This window comes from Phyllostomus discolor, chromosome 8, assembly GCF_004126475.2.
Source record: "Phyllostomus discolor isolate MPI-MPIP mPhyDis1 chromosome 8, mPhyDis1.pri.v3, whole genome shotgun sequence".
NCBI classification, from domain to species: Eukaryota; Metazoa; Chordata; class Mammalia; order Chiroptera; family Phyllostomidae; genus Phyllostomus; species Phyllostomus discolor.
Window position 1 is genome coordinate 102,699,181 of NC_040910.2, and position 16,849 is coordinate 102,716,029.

General features: G+C 57.3%; 3 protein-coding genes and 1 long non-coding RNA gene across 8 annotated transcripts in view; 3 read left to right on the plus strand and 1 right to left on the minus strand.

Moving 5' to 3' along the window:
• The first annotated feature begins 215 nt into the window (after positions 1-215).
• Positions 216-8,873, plus strand: HOXB6 (homeobox B6). Of its 3 annotated transcripts, XM_028522098.2 has the most exons (4): positions 216-303; positions 4,025-4,276; positions 6,501-6,992; positions 7,968-8,873. In XM_028522098.2, exons 3-4 carry the CDS (start codon positions 6,578-6,580, stop codon positions 8,225-8,227), a joined length of 675 nt encoding a protein of 224 aa, XP_028377899.1. In that variant the 5' UTR covers positions 216-303; positions 4,025-4,276; positions 6,501-6,577; the 3' UTR covers positions 8,228-8,873. The 3 variants fall into 3 exon arrangements, with proteins under 3 accessions (XP_028377899.1, XP_028377898.1, XP_028377895.1); XM_028522097.2 differs by lacking the exon at positions 4,025-4,276; XM_028522094.2 differs by lacking the exon at positions 4,025-4,276 and having other exon boundaries at positions 220-303; positions 6,469-6,992.
• Positions 234-16,849, plus strand: part of HOXB3 (homeobox B3) — a 55,340-nt gene continuing 38,724 nt past the window's right edge. For 2 of the 3 annotated variants that reach the window (XM_028522084.2, XM_036033812.1), the window contains exon 1: positions 234-303. The gene's annotated coding sequence lies outside the window, so the exon portion shown is untranslated. Of the gene's footprint in view, positions 304-14,462; positions 14,571-16,849 lie in introns of those variants that run through there. The other variant, XM_028522086.2, reaches the window with a different exon arrangement.
• On the minus strand, positions 8,730-14,481 carry LOC118502217. The gene is made up of 2 exons (XR_004904918.1): positions 14,120-14,481; positions 8,730-9,491 (listed from the first exon to the last, which is right to left on the minus strand). It is a non-coding gene; the product is annotated as an uncharacterized LOC118502217 (long non-coding RNA).
• Positions 9,487-13,354, plus strand: HOXB5 (homeobox B5). Its single transcript, XM_028522089.2, has 2 exons — positions 9,487-11,459; positions 12,129-13,354. The coding sequence occupies exons 1-2, from the start codon at positions 10,898-10,900 to the stop codon at positions 12,374-12,376; spliced, it is 810 nt and encodes a 269-aa protein (XP_028377890.1). The 5' UTR covers positions 9,487-10,897; the 3' UTR covers positions 12,377-13,354.

A 16,849-nucleotide genomic window follows, 5' to 3' on the forward strand; every position in this document is an offset into this window, starting at 1 on the left:
TTAAATTCCTAAGTTAATTTCTTTGCTGAGCTGGGATTTTAGTCATCATGGAGGGCAAATGGACAATCTGCCCAGGACTGCAGCCTGATACCATTTTTCAAAGCCAGAACTTACTTCATTTTCTATGCAAATATCAGAAAAGCGAAACACCCTCTCTCCCAAGTCGGAGAAGGGGAAGCGACGGCTCTCAGGTTGGGACAATATTATATGGAAGATGAAGCAGAAACCGAACGCTCTTTTTCTCCCCCCTCCTTCCTCCCCACCCCTTTCAATCGGAGGAAAGAAACCTCGAGGTCTGCAAAGGTAAGGGAGATTCTACAATTCTCTTCTTATTATTTTGCTTTGATTTTTGTAGGTGGGGCTTCGGTTTGTCTCCCCCCTCCCCTGTCCAAGACAGGGCTGAACCCCACCTCTGGGTGCTACAGGGAGAGGCTTCCCAGGAAATTCGGTGGCAGAGAGAAGGGTGGCCGCTTCCTGGAGGGAGAGCCGAGGCAGGGAAGATGGGAGGAGGAACTGAAAGAGGCCACGGACAGAAAGAGGCCGCAGTCGCCTGTAAGCTGGGAGGAGAGGCTCAAGCGAGGGGGTCGCCAAAGAGAGGATGGGGGTGTCTGAGCTTCAGGGCACCCGCAGAAGCCGGTCGCTGCGGCCTCGGTGGATTTGTGCCCCACCCCCTCCCACCGTGCCTCCCTCCCTCCCTCGTTTCCGCCTCCCCCAATTGCCCCCCGTGTTGTTCTCTTGCCCGGTTCAGGTATCGGCAGTTTCCCTGCTGCATTGGCATGAGGGGCGGTGGCCTGAGGGACGTCCTGGTCTCTGGAGGGCCTGGAATCTCCAAAGAGGCCAGCGAGGGCTAGGAGGCGGCTAGAGAGAGAGACAGAAAGAACAATTTACAGAGAAATGCTCATTTACCTCCCTACGGAGACATTTCTGAAATTAAAGGGCTGTAAGTGGAGGCACCCAGATCGAGGGACACCCCCAGGAAGCCTGCCCGACAATGCCCAGGTCTCTCGCCACTCCCACAGGAGGGAGCCTCGCTCTGCAGGGAGACAATTTTGTGGTTTTTAATGCGGTAGGTCACAGTGTGTTGGTTTCTGTGCAATATTGATTCTATTACAGTACTTGTGTTTTATTGGTGTGTGTGTGGGGGGTGGATTTCCGCGGAGAAAATCGCCATGTGTGTGTCTGATGTTGAAACATTTCGAACTTTCCTGCGTCCAAACCTGGTGATTGTGAAGAAGCTGTTTAGTGTGTTGTTGTTTTAGGCTTGTAAACAAATCCAAAAAAGAGAAGAAAATGAAAAGAAAGCCCAAGTAGGGGACCTAATGGTGTCAGGACTAGAAAGCTGCCTAGCGCTGAGCTTAGAAAACTAGTCCTATCCCTCCGGCGCCTGATTTCATTGCCCAGGCAGGCCTCCTAGGGGGTGGGGGGTGGGGAACCTTTGGGCTAGAGACCCAGATTCCTCAAGTAGCTGGTGGGGTGGAAGAAGGCGCAGCCTCTAGGTGAGGAATTAAAAATAGAGCGAGAGGGCTTCTGAGGAAGCTGCAAACCAAGAGATAAGCGACTTTGGGCGCGGAGGGCAGGAGAGACTGAATTAGTTTGGTTTGCACAACGAGGTGATTGCTTTTCTCTTCTTAAAGCCCAGACGCAGAAGCGTGTAGCCTCAGGCCTCTGGTTGCCTAGGGATTGCAGGGTCTGGGGGCTGTGTAAGGGGATATTGGCCCTCTCAATTCTGAGCTGGGAAGAGGACTCAGCCACTTGTGGCGCGGGAGGGGGCCCGTGGAGGCCCAAGTAGATGCCCTCCCAGCAGGCCGGGGCTGGGTGCCTGGAGGGACCCCTCGCTGCGCGCAGCCACAGAAGTTCTCGGTCAGCACCCAGGGCACTTGGAGCCCAGTCTCAAAGGGAAAATTCCCCAAACCCACCCAGACTAAAGGTCTTTTTCTCCTGTAGCCTCGGCAGGGTATAAATCATCCCTTAGACAGTTTGCTGTGTGACCCAAATTATGCGGTTTGCTGCCATCTACCGTCCGTTTGGAGACATGCGGTTTCGGCGCCGCGAGCCGGGCGACGCGCCGCCTGGATGGTGCCCGACGCCTGGAGCCTGGACGCTCAGGTTTGGCGGGATTCGTGGGACTCCGGGCCCAGATTGTCGCTTTCCGCCGAATCCCGGTCCTCGCGCGCCTGTGTGTGGATTAGCGAACAAGTGTCCCCTCCTGCTCGCCCGCTCCATCCTGGCTCCAACCCTGGTGGCTGGCCGGGACAGCGGCTCTTCCTAGGGCGTGTTTAAAGAGGACTAGTAACTGCATCCCGCGGGCAGAGGGCCCCGGGCGCGCGAGCCTCCGCCCCCCACCGCGAGCGCGAGAGGGGATCCTCCGGGCCGCTCGCGGGATCCGAGGCCAAGGCTGTTCAAGGTTTATTTGGTTTTCTTTTCGGCCAAGGGAGGGGCTGGCGGAGGAGGCGCCGGCCGGCCCGGCAGTTCCACTCGGTTGTCAAAAGACAACCGGGCCAGTGTTCTCCCGGTGTGCCGGTGGGTCCTGCCAGTGCCTCGGCTGGAGGGTCCGTGGTGGAGGCACCGGGCCTAATTCTCCGGAAGCTGTTGGTGTCTGAAAGTGAGTGCGGGCTCTCCTTTGCTCCCGATCGTTTCGAGCGAAATGGACAGATATGCTTTGGGGAAAAGCCGGGAGTGGGAGTGAGGAGCGCTCATTAAGGAATCAGCCCGTTGTGATCTCCGTCCCTGCCGTACCCCTCACACCCGCTGAACCGGACCGCCTTCCCAGAAGGGGTGGCGAGGGCGGGGGTCCGCGCCTCTGCCGCCGCGTTTGAATATTGGCCCCGGCCTCACGGGTTACTGATTAGCTCGGGCTTTCAAGCCGCTGGAGGAAGCTCTGGCCATTCCTTTCAAGGTGCTGTGGCCCCGGTTCCTGGGCGGGGGGCTCCAGGAAATTGCCTATGGTGCCAGGCAGGCCGAGGTGTTACTAGGGTCTGGCCTGGAGCTGGAAGAGCTGCAGAGGTCGTGCGGCCCCGCCGTTCTGAGAGCAAACACCAGGGCTGCCGCCCCCCCCCCCCCCCCCGCGCGCCTTTGGCGCCTCAGGAGTCTGAGCCTGAGCCGCAGGGGCAACCCTTTCAGCTACTCCGCAGCGAGAGTGACTTTCCTGCGGTTAGAAGGCCCGGCCCCGCGCGGAAGGCCCCGAGGGAGCGCGCCCCGAAAGTATTGGGCCCCTCGAGGATTTCTCTTGTAGGCAATCTAAAGGACAGGTAGGGAGGGGAAGGCGTTTAGTACAGAGGGTTAAAACACTTCAGGGCTCTTAGGGTGCTGGTGGACCTGGGGGGAGGGAACTGGGACAGCCAGCTCAGTGCCTAAGCCTTCCCCACCTCCAGATCCGAGACAAGGTCGTTCATTTGCATGATGGAAATGAGGTCTTTGTACCGAGCTCTGGATCGGCCCATTTTAAGGCCCTGTCCCATATAAGCAGCTCCCAAAGACTGGGGGCCACCACATGACTCCCTCTGGGGACATTTATGTTTCCCAAACCCAGAGAATCGGAATTGGGTAGACATCTTCATTTGCCACACCCCAGCCAGAGTTGGAAGTGGGGTGGGGGAAGGTGCCTATGACCCAAAGAGCTGGGGCTGGGGGTGGGGGGGAGATTTGTAGCTGAGAGGAAGGAGGAAGCCTGGACAACGTCTCAGCCTCCCCTCCCCTCCACATGCAAACAGGCACATAGCCCTCCCTGAGGTGGGTGGTGGAGGAGAATTTTCCTCCTGAGCCGAGCACAACTGAGACATTTCCCTGGGAGCTGGGACGTGTGTCCATCCGCAGGGCTGCAGATTCCCAGCACAGAAAACTACAGTTACAAATCCTGTGTGTGGGCTTTCTGAGCGATCCCTGTGTTGTGCGCTCAAGAACGGGTGCACATTTGTATCCACCTCTCCATACACGTGCTTCCTCGCTGAGGCAGGAGGGGCACCCCGGAGGGGCAGACGGCGGTGCCTGCCGTGTATTTACATATTCCCCCCTTGGAGACAGACAGACAGACAGACGCGGCAGTGGATGGAACCACAGACAGATTCGTAGAGATCTGGCTCCAGAAACCAGGCGGCCTCTGGCCCAGCTCTGCCTGCCTGCTCTTTCTCCCAAACAAACGGATCAGAGGAATAAACGCTCATAAATACCTCTGGGCTTAGATAAGAGCGATGAGGCGCTATTTCCTTTCATGCTGGACTACAGGCGCCCAGGCCCTGCCTTTGCGGCTCCATCTCGTGACCACAGGCAACCTGCAGAGGTGAGGTTAATTTGGGGCTGTGACTCTAAGGATAAGGCGATTATTTTCCTGCTTCTATCACAGGGGAATCTTACTTTGTGCAGACTCCACAGGCAAGCCCACACAGTCCCCAGATGGAGACTCTGTGGCCGGGGAGGGGCAGGGATGTCTGAAGCCCAAGGCCCAGCCTCAGTGGCAGGGAGGGGGGAGGTGCACACACAGGCACTACCCCACCCTGCTCACCTTGCCCAAACGCTCCTCACGCTCCTGTGGGAATAGGCCCAGTCACAGCTAGATTGGAGCATTTATGATTCCCCATCGTTAGGAGGCTTGAGTTTACTTTTATTAAAAGATTTAACGACTGTTTCATCTTAAAAGATGAAAAGACTGTAGAGTCTGGCTGGGAAGGGATGGCCTCTCGGCCATGAAGGGGCAGCCCAGAAGTTATCCCGAGTTCAGGAAGCCTTGTAGGCCACTGTGCAACCAGCCAAGTCCCCACCCTTAGTCCCCAGCCCCAGTCCCTACCACTCTCCCGTGTGTCTTTCACCATCTGTCGTGGGCAGAGCTGGCCCACAGAAAGAAGCCCAAAGGGCAAGGGAGAGAGGAGGCTCAGCCTGTCCCCTTCGTCAGATTTTGCCCCACACCCAGGCCCATTCCCAGCTCAGGTCCCAGGGTTGTCACTCTTTGCTGCCTGGCCTCCACGTGCACATTAAAATGTTGGAAACACATTGCGGCTCAGTCCTCCAACCTGGCTTCAATGTTCATTTTCTCTAGACGAGAGAGCCGGAGACACACACTCTCGCTCTCACTCAAGCTTGGGAGGCAGCAAAAGTGGTGATACAAAAAAAAGGGACGGGGGTGGGAGGGGACTGTACAGATGCTGAGAGAGACAGAGTGGTGAGCATCTGGAGAGGGGATTCAGGCTGATAGTTGTGAGCTGCCTGCTGAGTCCCCAGGAGAACCCCAACACCCCTCCCTCATCAAACTAAACTAAAATCGAGTCTCAGGAAATAATGCATTTTTAAAGGACACCCGCCAGCTTCTGGAGAGACTTAGAAGAGGTGCGAGGTCCTCTCTCTTCCTGATGTTTCTGATCACCTCAAGTATCAGGAGGATTTGAGGACCCCAAATTGGAGGAAGACCAATTTCTTTCCTATACCCACTTTCCGAGACAACCTTGATTCCTGAGAATCTGTAGCCCAGGATATCCTTCTGTCTTTGTGGGTAGGAGCTGGGGGTGAAGGTGGCAGGCAGGACAGGGGTCAGACACACCTAGGCTGGGGGAATGCCCCTCACACCTCCTCTCCTTGTCCCCAAGCGAGGAGAGGGCTAGTCCCTGTCCCCAGTGCCCCTTCCCACGCCGAGAGTGAGCGGGGCACACTCGAACCAGGTGAGAGAGAGGGCTGGGGCAGCAGCAGGCACAGCCCTCCGGGAAGCTCCTAGCCTAGCTGCAGAGCCAGAGGGAGAAGCTTGGGCGCAGACACTCCTCCCATTTCCCGGCCTTCCGTGTCCTCTGGGCAGCAGGCTGTGACCTTACTCTCAGACCACGCGAGTTGTGGAGAAGCAGAAATAATAATCTGGGACTCGGGGGAGACAGAGTAGACCTAAGAAATGGGGGGAAATGGTTTCCCAAACCTGGGAAGGAGACAGTTTCTTCTCGGCCTCTCTCTTTCCGAAAACGATGCTAGTTAGCAGAGAACTCTTCTCCGCTTCAACCAACACAAAACCCTAGAAATAATCCTTCCCCTTTGGTTCTCCCCTAGCCTGATTAAGATTCGCGAGATTCAGGGATGAGTAGCCACCCTTCCTTTCAGGGAATGGGGCTCAAGCAACGCAGGGGTTAACTTTTCTGAAAACACAATTAACTTTTTCCTATCCTGCGTGGAAAAGGAGGGATATATTTATTTAATCACTGGGGGATGGGGTGGTGTCAATTCAAAGCTCCCTCCTCCCTCAAAGGCACAGACGCCTTTTTCGCAGATCCTACGTAGGTGGAACAGGACGGGTCGTGTTGTTGGTTGGGGGGGGGGAGAAAGGAGAAGGAGAAGAAGGAGGGGGAAAAAAGGTTGATAGGTTTGTGCGCGGGTCCCTCGTGCGGGCTGCGCTCCTCCTGGGTGCTATTTGACAATTCCTGCCTCTGCCATTGGTCAGTGTTGGATCAGATGGTTGTATTTCCTTCTGGCCCTCACTGGCACCTCGCCATCCCCCCTCAGCTAAAACCCAATCTCAGATATACTACTAATAGGCGCGGCGCTCGGACTATAAAACACAACAAATCATAAACCCGGCGGAGCAGCAGCGGCCGTGCGCGCCTCCCTCCCAATGAGTTCCTATTTCGTGAACTCCACCTTCCCCGTCACTCTGGCCAGCGGGCAGGAGTCCTTCCTGGGCCAGCTACCGCTCTACTCCTCCGGCTATGCGGACCCGCTGAGACACTACCCCGCGCCCTATGGGCCCGGGCCCGGCCAGGACAAGGGCTTTGCCGCCTCCTCCTATTACCCGCCGGCGGGCGGCGGCTACGGCCGAGCGGCGCCCTGCGACTACGGCCCGGCACCGGCCTTCTACCGCGAGAAGGAGTCGGCCTGCGCGCTCTCAGGCGCCGACGAGCCGCCCCCCTTCCACCCCGAGCCGCGGAAGTCCGACTGTGCGCAGGACAAGAGCGTGTTTGGCGAGCCAGAGGAGCAGAAGTGCTCCACGCCCGTCTACCCGTGGATGCAGCGGATGAATTCATGCAACAGTGAGTGAGACTCCGTCGTTGCCGTGGAGCTGGCGGGCACCCACCCGGGGAGACAGAACTACTGAGCCCCCATTCTCTCACGGGGTACGGGCTGGGCACCTTAGTTAGGATCCAAGGGGAGACGGGGCGCCAGCACAGGGTCTGCTGCTCTGTCCTTTTGCCCTCAGGAGTTACAAAGTTTGCAAAGTCCCAGCCACACTCTGAGCCAGGGAGGCGAGTGGGCTCTCTGGAGCACCAGGCCAGATCCGGGATCTCGGGTCAGGGGTCGCAGCCAAGGGCTTGGCTTTCCCTTGCGCCCCTCTCCTGGTCGGGTTCCCCACCCCAAGGCTGTTCCATTAAAAACCGACTGCGTCACGGGAAGGGGGGCGCCGTGACGCTGGCAAGGGAGAGTGGAGTCTGCCCCCGGACTGTGTTTCCCTGGGGGTCGGGGGCTGGGGAAAGATGTGGCACCAGGAAAGGGGTCGCAGTCAGAAGAGGGAGGGAGAATTAGAAGTAGGAAGAGGGGGGAGCGGGCGGAGGGGAGAGCCGGAGAACCAGGCGCCTGGGTCTCAGGTTGGATTATTTGTCGGCCTTAAGTCCCAAATTGATGTCCATTAGCGGGACACGAGAGTGAGAGCCGTTAATGCCGACTATGGATCGATCCACGTCATTACGGATTAAGGGCTGGAATCTATCACACGGTGGTGGGGGAGCCACATGTATGGGGGGAAAAATTGCAGCTAGGAAGAAACACACCTGGTCGGTACTTCCCCAGCCCCTCCCCCTAGGCTCAGGTGGGATTTTAAACTGCTCCTCCCATCCCCCCACCGAGAGTCTAGACTGGAGGCGCAAGCCGAGGAGGCCCGGAGGGAATCTGGAGGGGGCGCTGCAGGGAACAAGAAAGTAGAGGCTGGAGTCCATGTTTGAGGGTCGAGTGAGGAAGGGGGCTCTGACCCTGGTGACCCCAGGCCTCAGCATCTCCTCTCTGCGTAACAGGTTCCTCCTTTGGGCCCAGCGGCCGACGCGGCCGCCAGACCTACACGCGCTACCAGACCCTGGAGCTGGAGAAGGAGTTTCACTACAACCGCTACCTGACGCGGCGGCGGCGCATCGAGATCGCGCACGCCCTGTGCCTGACCGAGCGCCAGATCAAGATCTGGTTCCAGAACCGGCGCATGAAGTGGAAAAAGGAGAGCAAACTGCTCAGCGCATCTCAGCTCAGTGCGGAGGAGGAGGAAGAAAAACCAGCGGAGTGAAGGCGCTGGAAAGGGAGGGGGGACGCGAAGGGAGAGGCCCGTGGGGAGCTGAGGGCATCGAGGAGCTCGAGGAGGCTCTGCGGGCGGGCGGGGGAGCCCGGGGACCTGCTCTTCCGCACAAGACAGGCGGGGCCCAGCGCTCTCCTGAACGCCCCCATCCGCAGAGCTCTCGCTGGGCGTTGAAAGGCCGTGCCGCCTGAGGCCACCCAGCACTCCTCGCGCCCCCTCCATCCCCGCGGAACCCGCCTCAGCCCGATCAGGCTCCCCCGCGTGAGAACTAAGGACTGGACTCACTTGATGTTTCCTGGAAGCAGAGCAAAACACTCTTGTCCGTGTCGCGTCTCATTTCGTCCATGTCCCCCGAGCACGGTTCAATGGTAGCTTCGCAGTCCCCTCAGCGGGGGCCTCGAAGACTCCCTGACCCCAGACCTCTCTCCCCACCCCCTCCTGAAAGCCACTGGAAGGAGCACACACTACCTAGAAGTAAGAAGAGGAGCCTGAGAAGAAAACAAAGTTCTATTTTATTAATTTTCTATGTGTTGTGTTTGTAGTCTTCTTGTCTTAGCTCTGGACGTGAAATACTGCGGTAATAATATTAATATTATTAATAATGATGATGATGATGATAATAAAGATGTAAAAACTCGCCGCTCAGTCACCTCTGCTCCTCCCTGCCACTCCCCACCCCCGCCACCGCCCGGCGGTCTCTGTGCCGGAAACTCCGCAGCGGAGCCTGGAGCCTGGCGGGCCCCAGCCGGCATGACTTGACCTCGGAAGTTACAGTCGAGATAAAGGCTGGCGCGGTCCTTCTCAGTCTCAAGAGCTGCGCCCCGGCTGTGCTGAGGCTCGGAATGGCCTCTCTAGGCTCAGACTTGGGAGACAGAGAAGGGCCGTTTCCCCCGTATTCTCTAGCTTTCGCTCGTTTGTCTGTGGCACGAGGGACACCGCCGAGGCCCCCTAGCCCGAGCCCTTGCAGAGACGGAGCCAAGAGGGTCCGGCACCTGAGCAGCGCTTTTCGGTCCTCCTGCTTGCTGAGGCCGTGGCTTTGGCCTGCCCACGCGGCCTGGTCTCTGCTGGCCTTGGCCCTCTGCTCCTGGCCTGTGGCTCCGGAGACCAAATCAGGGTTGCGGGATATCTCTCCGCCCTCAGCTGAAAGCTCCAGGCGCCTTTTCCTGCCTCAAGGAGGAGTTCAGCGACAAGTAAGGGAATGCGAAGCCATCAGCAGTCGCCGGCTGAAGGGCACGACTTTTTCCTCCTTGGAGACCTGAGGGCAGGAGGCCAGGTTATAGGAGTTTGGTCTCACCCCCTCTACAAAAAAAAACCGATCCATTCTCTCGTACCCCCACCCTCACACGGGCGACAAGTTGCACGCTGTTTTCCTTTCTTCCTCCTTCTCTCTCTCCCTTTTTTATTTTTAAAGAAAATAGCTGTTCAGCAGAAGGGGCCCAGCTGCGGCGGTCTCCGGCCGCCCAGCGCGCTCAGCATGGCACCGCCGGTCCTCAGAACCCCTTCCCAGGGAAGGTGTGGGCCGCCGGGCGCATTCAGAAACTACCCAGACGCCAGCGAGGGGCTTCGAGCGGGGCCTCCCGATGCAACAGCGGGCATCTGGCGAGGCGGCTAAAGACTCCCGCCTTGGTCCCGTGCTCTCGAAATCACGTTTTCACCCAGACCCCAGACGCGATGTGGTCGCCGCCACCGGTTTCCCTACAACTAGGCCGCTTAGCACCAGCCAAGCTCCGCCTCTGAGGTCCCTGTCCTTCTCTGCTATTCCCCAGGCTGGGCTAAGGATAAGAAGGAGGTCAGGAAACAGATTCCAAACTTCTAAAAGACACAGGAGAAGCGAAAGTTTTTCCTTCGAACCCACAGGCCGGCCCTGTCTGCTGGGCCTGAGCGCAGTGGAAGGGCCCCTGCAGCCCCTTAGGAACCAGGAGAGAACGAGGGGGTGCGGGAAGTGGTTGGAAACCTCCGTGTCAATCACTGTTTTTCACACATATCTTCCAACCCTCTCCCCCATTTCCGCCCCCAACTCGGATATTTGCAAAACGCGAGTAAGGGAAAAGCAACTCAACGATCCTCTCAGCTAGAGTTAAAAATAATAAGGACAGGGAGAAGAATGCAAATAAAGAGAAGTCACTACACTCCCAAGAAAGCGAGGAAAGGCTCAACCGGGTCCTTCCTGCGAAGATTCAACCTTGCGGGTGACTCTAGGCCAGGTTTCTTTCTCTCCCGGCGTTTGCGCGGAGCCAGCAGGGAGGCAGCCTTCGCCGCCATGGCGGTCTGCGGCCCGCGCTCCCGACGATTGCCGGGAGGTGGCGCGCTCTGCTCAGAGGCCGCCGCCAACCTTCTCCCCGTTTCTCCCCCTTCTTTTTCCCCCTCTCTCGGAGGCTCGCATTGAATCGGCCCTAACGATTCTCGGATCGTCATTATTTGTAACCATAGAGCATGAATTACCTCTTGAGGTCATCAGCGAGAATTTACGACTGGTCAACAAAAGCACGTGATTCCCTAACGCCCCCCCATCCCCCTTTCAACCCCCCCCCCCATATTTGGCCGCATACATAGCAAAACGAAGTACAGTGCATCGCTATAATTCATTAATACATCATAAATCGTGAAGCACAGGGTTATAACGACCACGATCCACAAATCAAGCCCTCCAAAATCACCCAAATGAGCTCGTACTTTGTAAACTCCTTCTCGGGGCGTTATCCAAATGGCCCGGACTATCAGTTGCTAAATTATGGCAGTGGCAGCTCTCTGAGCGGCTCTTACAGGGATCCCGCTGCCATGCACACCGGCTCTTACGGCTACAATTACAATGGGATGGACCTCAGCGTCAACCGCTCCTCGGCCTCCTCCAGCCACTTTGGGGCGGTGGGCGAGAGCTCGCGCGCCTTCCCCGCGCCCGCCCAGGAGCCCCGCTTCAGGCCAGCGGCGTCGAGCTGCTCCCTGTCCTCGCCTGAGTCCCTGCCCTGCACCAACGGCGACAGCCACGGCGCCAAGCCCTCTGCCTCGTCCCCCTCCGACCAGGCGACCCCGGCCAGCTCCAGCGCCAATTTCACCGAAATAGACGAGGCCAGCGCGTCCTCGGAGCCCGAGGAAGCGGCGAGCCAGCTAAACAGCCCGAGCCTGGCTCGGGCGCAGCCAGAGCCCATGGCCACCTCCACAGCCGCGCCCGAGGGGCAGACTCCGCAGATATTCCCCTGGATGAGGAAGCTTCACATCAGCCATGGTAATTCTCGCTCTCTCCCTTTTTTGTCTTCTCGGTGTTCCTTCTCTGCGTTGGGGTGGGGGGGCAAGGAGAGCTTGGCTTTTCCTCGAATATAGATATATTTTTTTTATAGAGGGACTCTAAGAGAGTCCTTACAGCTCAGGGGACAGAGCCAAAGAAGCTCTTTAGCTGCGGGGGGGGGGGGTGTTGGGGAGTAGTATTTTAAATAATTTGTTCCCAGGCTCGGCTTAGGTTTTATTCGCCCAGCTGCACTGGCTTTGGGATGGAGGATAAGGTTTATGTAAGGTGGGGAAGGGTCTTGCTTACCCCCGAAATTCTGAGACTACCGCTAGCAAAGGAGGGGCGAGCCAAGGAAATTTCCAGGGCAAAAGTGCAGCCGCTCTCCTCCCTCCCGGGGGCCAGCGGCCGCCTGAGCCCAGCCAAGGGTGAGGCACAGGAGGGAGCCAGAGACAAAGCCGGGCGCTTCGCTGCCGGCAGAAGTGGGGGCTGCAGGAGAAGGGGGTGCAGGAAGGGAGCTTGGATGCGGGGCGTCTGGAGTGGGGAGGATTGGAGCTGCGGCGAGCTGGAGGCCGGGGATGCCTGGGTCCTGCTCCACGCCCCCCTCCCACCCAGTGCCCCCTCCCTTAACCGGAATAACGTTGCTTCGCGGCTCTCCTCTGTCTGCTCCAGATATGACCGGGCCAGACGGAAAAAGGGCCCGGACCGCCTATACCCGCTACCAGACCCTGGAGCTGGAGAAGGAGTTCCACTTCAACCGCTACCTGACGCGGCGGCGGCGCATCGAGATCGCCCACGCGCTCTGCCTGTCCGAGCGCCAGATCAAGATCTGGTTCCAGAACCGGCGCATGAAGTGGAAGAAAGATAACAAACTGAAAAGTATGAGCCTGGCTACAGCCGGCAGCGCCTTCCAGCCCTGAGCCCTCCGGGAGGAGCCCTGGGCGGCCCAACTGCCCTCGCCGCCCCCAGCCCCAGCCCCTCAGAGCCTCCCCGTGCTGCCGCCGCCCGCTGGGGACTGGTTCCCTCGAGCCTGCCTCGCCCCGGCCTTGTGTTACGATTTTTCGTTTGGTCTTAGATCTTCCTGTGGCACTCTCTCTCCTGGACTGGTTAATCTTGTTATTATTGTTAATAATAATGATAATTATTATTTCCCCCCCACGCTCCTCGCTCCCCTCCGCTCACCCCAAATCCACCAGTGTTTCTGAATGTTCGTGTCTGTGGTTGCACTCCTTCCTCCAGGAAGAAAAGAAACTCGCATGTTTAATGTGAACTTTCCCGTCCCCATCTTGTTCTCCTAACTTATTTATAAAAGGACGATTGCTGTATTTTGAGTTTCAGCTCAAAACTTCTCTAAGGGGCAGCAGTTAAGGTGGGGCGTTGCCGCAGTGCCGGGGCCCAGCTGAGCTGGCCTCGAGATGGAGTCCATGACTGTGTCTCTTTCTGCCCTCCTCTTCCTCCTCCCTCACCACTCCCCAGGCCCAAGTCTCTTAGTGGCTTGGGCCTGGGGTGGGAAGGGGCCAGGGAGGACCAAGGGGATGGTGTTGAGAAGAGGGAAGGTATATAGTGATATTTGAGTTCCTGCCGCCTGGGTAGGCCCCACAAGGCCTGGTCTGGGAGTGTACGGAAACAAAAATAATCTTCAGTGTAAAATGTTTTGTGTATTTCTCTGTGAATCCGTGGGTCTGGTGTAGAGGGCCCAAAGCTTGTAAATATGGGGATAGTCTGGGTCAGACCCATCTCCTCCCCCCCTACCCATTTCGCTTCCAAAACATTTGTAGTGAGCGAGTGGATACTGTGCTAAGTGTGAAATCTGTCTCTGCCGGACCTGTCTCAGTGATTCGCTTTTGATATTTGTTTGTAGCTTTCCTTGAAGTCAAATAAATGTTTCCCCTACTCCATTGCCCTTCCTTTTGTCTTTTCTCTGGGGTGGGGGTGCCTGTGCCATCCCTGGGCACACCCTAGACCATTCTTGGTAGATCTGGGGTACAGGGAAGGGAAAGCAGGATGCCCACCAGCAAGCCCCTCCTAGCCCCCTAAGTCCCTGGCTTGGTCAGCGGTGCTTGGGCCTGAGGACACAGGGCACGCTTGGGGCGTGCCTGGGGGGACTGAGAGGCCCAGAAACCTCAACATGGAGCCAGGGCAAGGAAGGGCTGAGCTGGGCTTTGCTCTGGCCTTCCACCAGCTGGTCAGCAAAGCCTCTGGAAACCTCTTCAAGGAAAGTAATTTGGGCCTAAGTCCTGAGCAGGAGGCTCCTGGCCAGCTGGGAGTGGTGCAGGCCTACCCAGCCCCCCTGTCCCCTGCTCCAAATCCCAATTCAGTTCTGCCACCCACTAAGGCAAAAAAAAAAAAAAGAAAAAAAAGAAAGAAAGAAAAGAAAAAGAAAGAAAAGGAAAAGAAAAAAGAACGAAAGAAAAAGGAAGAAAGAAAAGAAAATCAGCTGGATTTCAAAGGTTTTCTCTCACCCTTAGCCTTCTTTGCACTTATCAAGTGCTCGCTCTCTCTCCAGAGGCCTAACTAACCCTCCTTCTTGATCAGGAATGGAGCTCCCTCCTGGAAGGCCCCTGGTTCCCGCTCCAGGCAGAGTGGCCCAGGGCCAGGGCCCAGTCCTACACCATCCAAGTCAGCCTCCACCCTAAGCACAAGAGTCAAGTCTGGACACTTACCCGCTCATCCCTTCCAGCTTGGCCCAACTTCTTACAGGACTTGGGGGGGAGGGGGAGGCTGGTGAGGAGGCAGCCCAGGGCCTTGGAGGCTCTACTGGGCCCTCCTTCCCCCTCACCCCTTGACTTTGTCCCCCTTTGTCCATAGCAAACTATCCCAAAAGTCGCTATGACATTTAGATGTCAAATGGATAGGGGTTTTATCTCGAAGTTAGATCGTAAAAATCACCGAGAAGTCAGACAGATACCCCTCACTGGCTCGAGAAAGTCACGTGAGGTCCATAAAGTTAGTTTTATGGTTTTGGGGAGTTGACACCGCGCGGTATATTTCACATTCTCCAGAATGTTAAGTGACACTTTAACTGCTCGCTGTGGTGGGGAAGGGGGCAGAGGTAGGTGAGGGCTCTCCCAGCCCAGAAGGCGGTGGCAGCGGCGGAGGCCCAGCGTTCCCGCAGTAAGTGGCTTCCAGCTTTCGCTTTTCCCCCTCGCAATTTGGGGCTTGGAACTGGGGAAGGAAATCATGCCTCCGGCAGGGCTGTAGGATTAGTGGGTGAAATTCAGTCTGCTTTTTGCACCCAAATCTGACAAGCTGGGTGTCTGCAGTGAGAGGCGGTTACTCAGTCCGATAAGGCCTCAGCGGTTGGGGCGCCTGGTTTTTATTTGCAGTAGGGTCTGACTCTTTGTGGAGAAAAGGGCTTGTGTGGGGGTTCCTTCAGTGCCCTTGGATATTTAGGGGGTAAGGAGGAGGGGTGTTGTACTGCTGAAAGAAGGCTCCCCCCTTATGGGGGCCACTTCACTGCTGGATATCTTCAGAAAGACATATCCCACCCCCAGGAAAGAAACTTTATGACAGTCATCTGTCAGGGGTGTGTGGGGTGCGCTGCTGGGCACTTTTCTCTGGATACATGTGAACCGAGCAAAAGCATGGGGAAGGGGAAGGTAGCTGCTGTGGGCTGCCTTGCGTTGAAACACTCTCCGGCTTTGAGATCTCTGAACCCCATGGAAGGGGCACCACTGATTCACCACAGCCGCATCAGGGTTGTCCTAGATGGGGCTCGTAGCTCTTCTGCACCCCACTTCAGCCTGTTGGTCCCAAGCCAACCCTTCTGCTTGGTTCTAAGGAGGGTACTGAGCTCCGAGTGGGGAGTGGATGGGGGGTAGTCCCCTCAAATCCAAAACCTAACTCCCGGCCAGCAGCGGGCAAAGGAAAGGAGCTTCTCCCCTTGCCTGGAGGACTTAAATGCTTAAGCAGGTCCTTGGAAAATCCTTCCATGGATCAAACTTGCTCAACAAAACAGGCCTCGACTGTCGGGAGAGAAAAAAAGGGGGGACTCAGGAGCTGGGAGAGAAAATGGGAAAGGTGCTGTCTTTCCTGCCCTCCGCTCTCCTCTCCTCCCTCCACCAGACCCCTGAAAGCCCCTTTGTTCTGGGACACCACAGATCGGGGGGATTTCATTATTTGACCTTCAGGGGCTTATTTTTTCCCCCTAAGGATAAGTCACCCTTCTAAAACCTGGAGGCCTCTCCTCCACCAAACTGACCCCCAGTTTGGAGACCTGTGGGGTCAACCACCCTGTCACTCCCGCTTTTGACAGCCCACCGCCCCTCGCCTCAGCTTCCTAACTCCTGTGGATAGTGCTTGAATTGGACGTGTGACACCTTAAGGGGCTTCTGATCTTTGGGACGAGGAGAGGGTCACAGGGTCCCCGCCACTGCCCGTGAACGGACATGCCCACTCTGTCCCCCTGTCCTCTCTCTGCTGCAAGCTGCTCTCTGTCCCCTGAGCTCTTCAATCCCGGCCCAGGCCTGACTTACAGAAGGCCATTCCCAGGCTTTGAGAGCCAAAAGGACATCTCCCCAAGAATGGTGGGGCATCTGTATACCTTGGGAAGGATGCTCTTCTGCCAAAAGATTCGCAGCACTGTAGAAAAGACTAGTAAAGATCGCAGCCATAGCTTCCACAGGCTTCCACGCTGGGTGAGCCCACTGAGTTGAGGGAGGTGCACAGGAAGCTGGTGCAGGGGCAGAATCCGACCTGGGCCCTCCTGGGAAGCTCCATCCCACTGTGTCCCTTGCTTCTCTCTCTCAGGAACCCCAGACCGTCATGTGCATCCCTGGAGGTTTTTTCCCCCCTCCCACGTCAGTTTTGCTAATTCTAACAAAGGGTGTGTGGGGCAGGCGGCCCAGGGATATCTGCTAGGCGTATCTAGACAGACCTTCCGGAATGGCAAAGAGCGGCCCCGGACTGGCAGGCGGAGTGTCCATCTCTGCTGCGGAGGCCCAAACCCTTGGAGGGTCTTCTGCTTTAAGCGGGTCCTGGAGAAGGCACCCTAGCTGGGATTTCCTCTTCCCCACTTCGGGCTCTCGGGCCAACAGTCTCCCTCGAACCCCAGCACGGACCTGTTGGGAGAGGGGATGAGAGGTGAGAAGGGGTTTCTGGCGCAAAGGAACTCTCTCTTGCCCCAGACCCACACGCTTTTCTCCTGCCTTCTTCAAACAATCTCAGGGAAAGAGAAAGCTGCTTCTCCCTCTCTCTCTCTCTCTCTCTCTCTCACCTTTCTCTCCTTCCTCTCCCACCCGCTTCCCCTTGGTGCAGGCCTCCACCTTCTGAGCTTCAGGCGGGTACCATCTGTTCAGATCTTCGCCCCCAGCCTCCTCGCCCAGGCACAGCCTCCACCTGGGGCAGGGCTGAGGAGGCAGCCGTGGGGCTTTAAGCCTACAGTTTCCCTTTCT

Excerpts from the sequence above, each read along its gene's own strand:
- HOXB6 (XM_028522098.2), top strand. The coding sequence starts at position 6,578 with ATGAGTTCCTATTTCGTGAACTCCACCTTCCCCGTCACTCTGGCCAGC. Across the intron at positions 6,993-7,967 it reads GCGGATGAATTCATGCAACA|GTTCCTCCTTTGGGCCCAGC; the intron begins GTGAGTGAGACT and ends TCTGCGTAACAG.
- HOXB5 (XM_028522089.2), top strand. The coding sequence starts at position 10,898 with ATGAGCTCGTACTTTGTAAACTCCTTCTCGGGGCGTTATCCAAATGGC. Across the intron at positions 11,460-12,128 it reads GAAGCTTCACATCAGCCATG|ATATGACCGGGCCAGACGGA; the intron begins GTAATTCTCGCT and ends TGTCTGCTCCAG.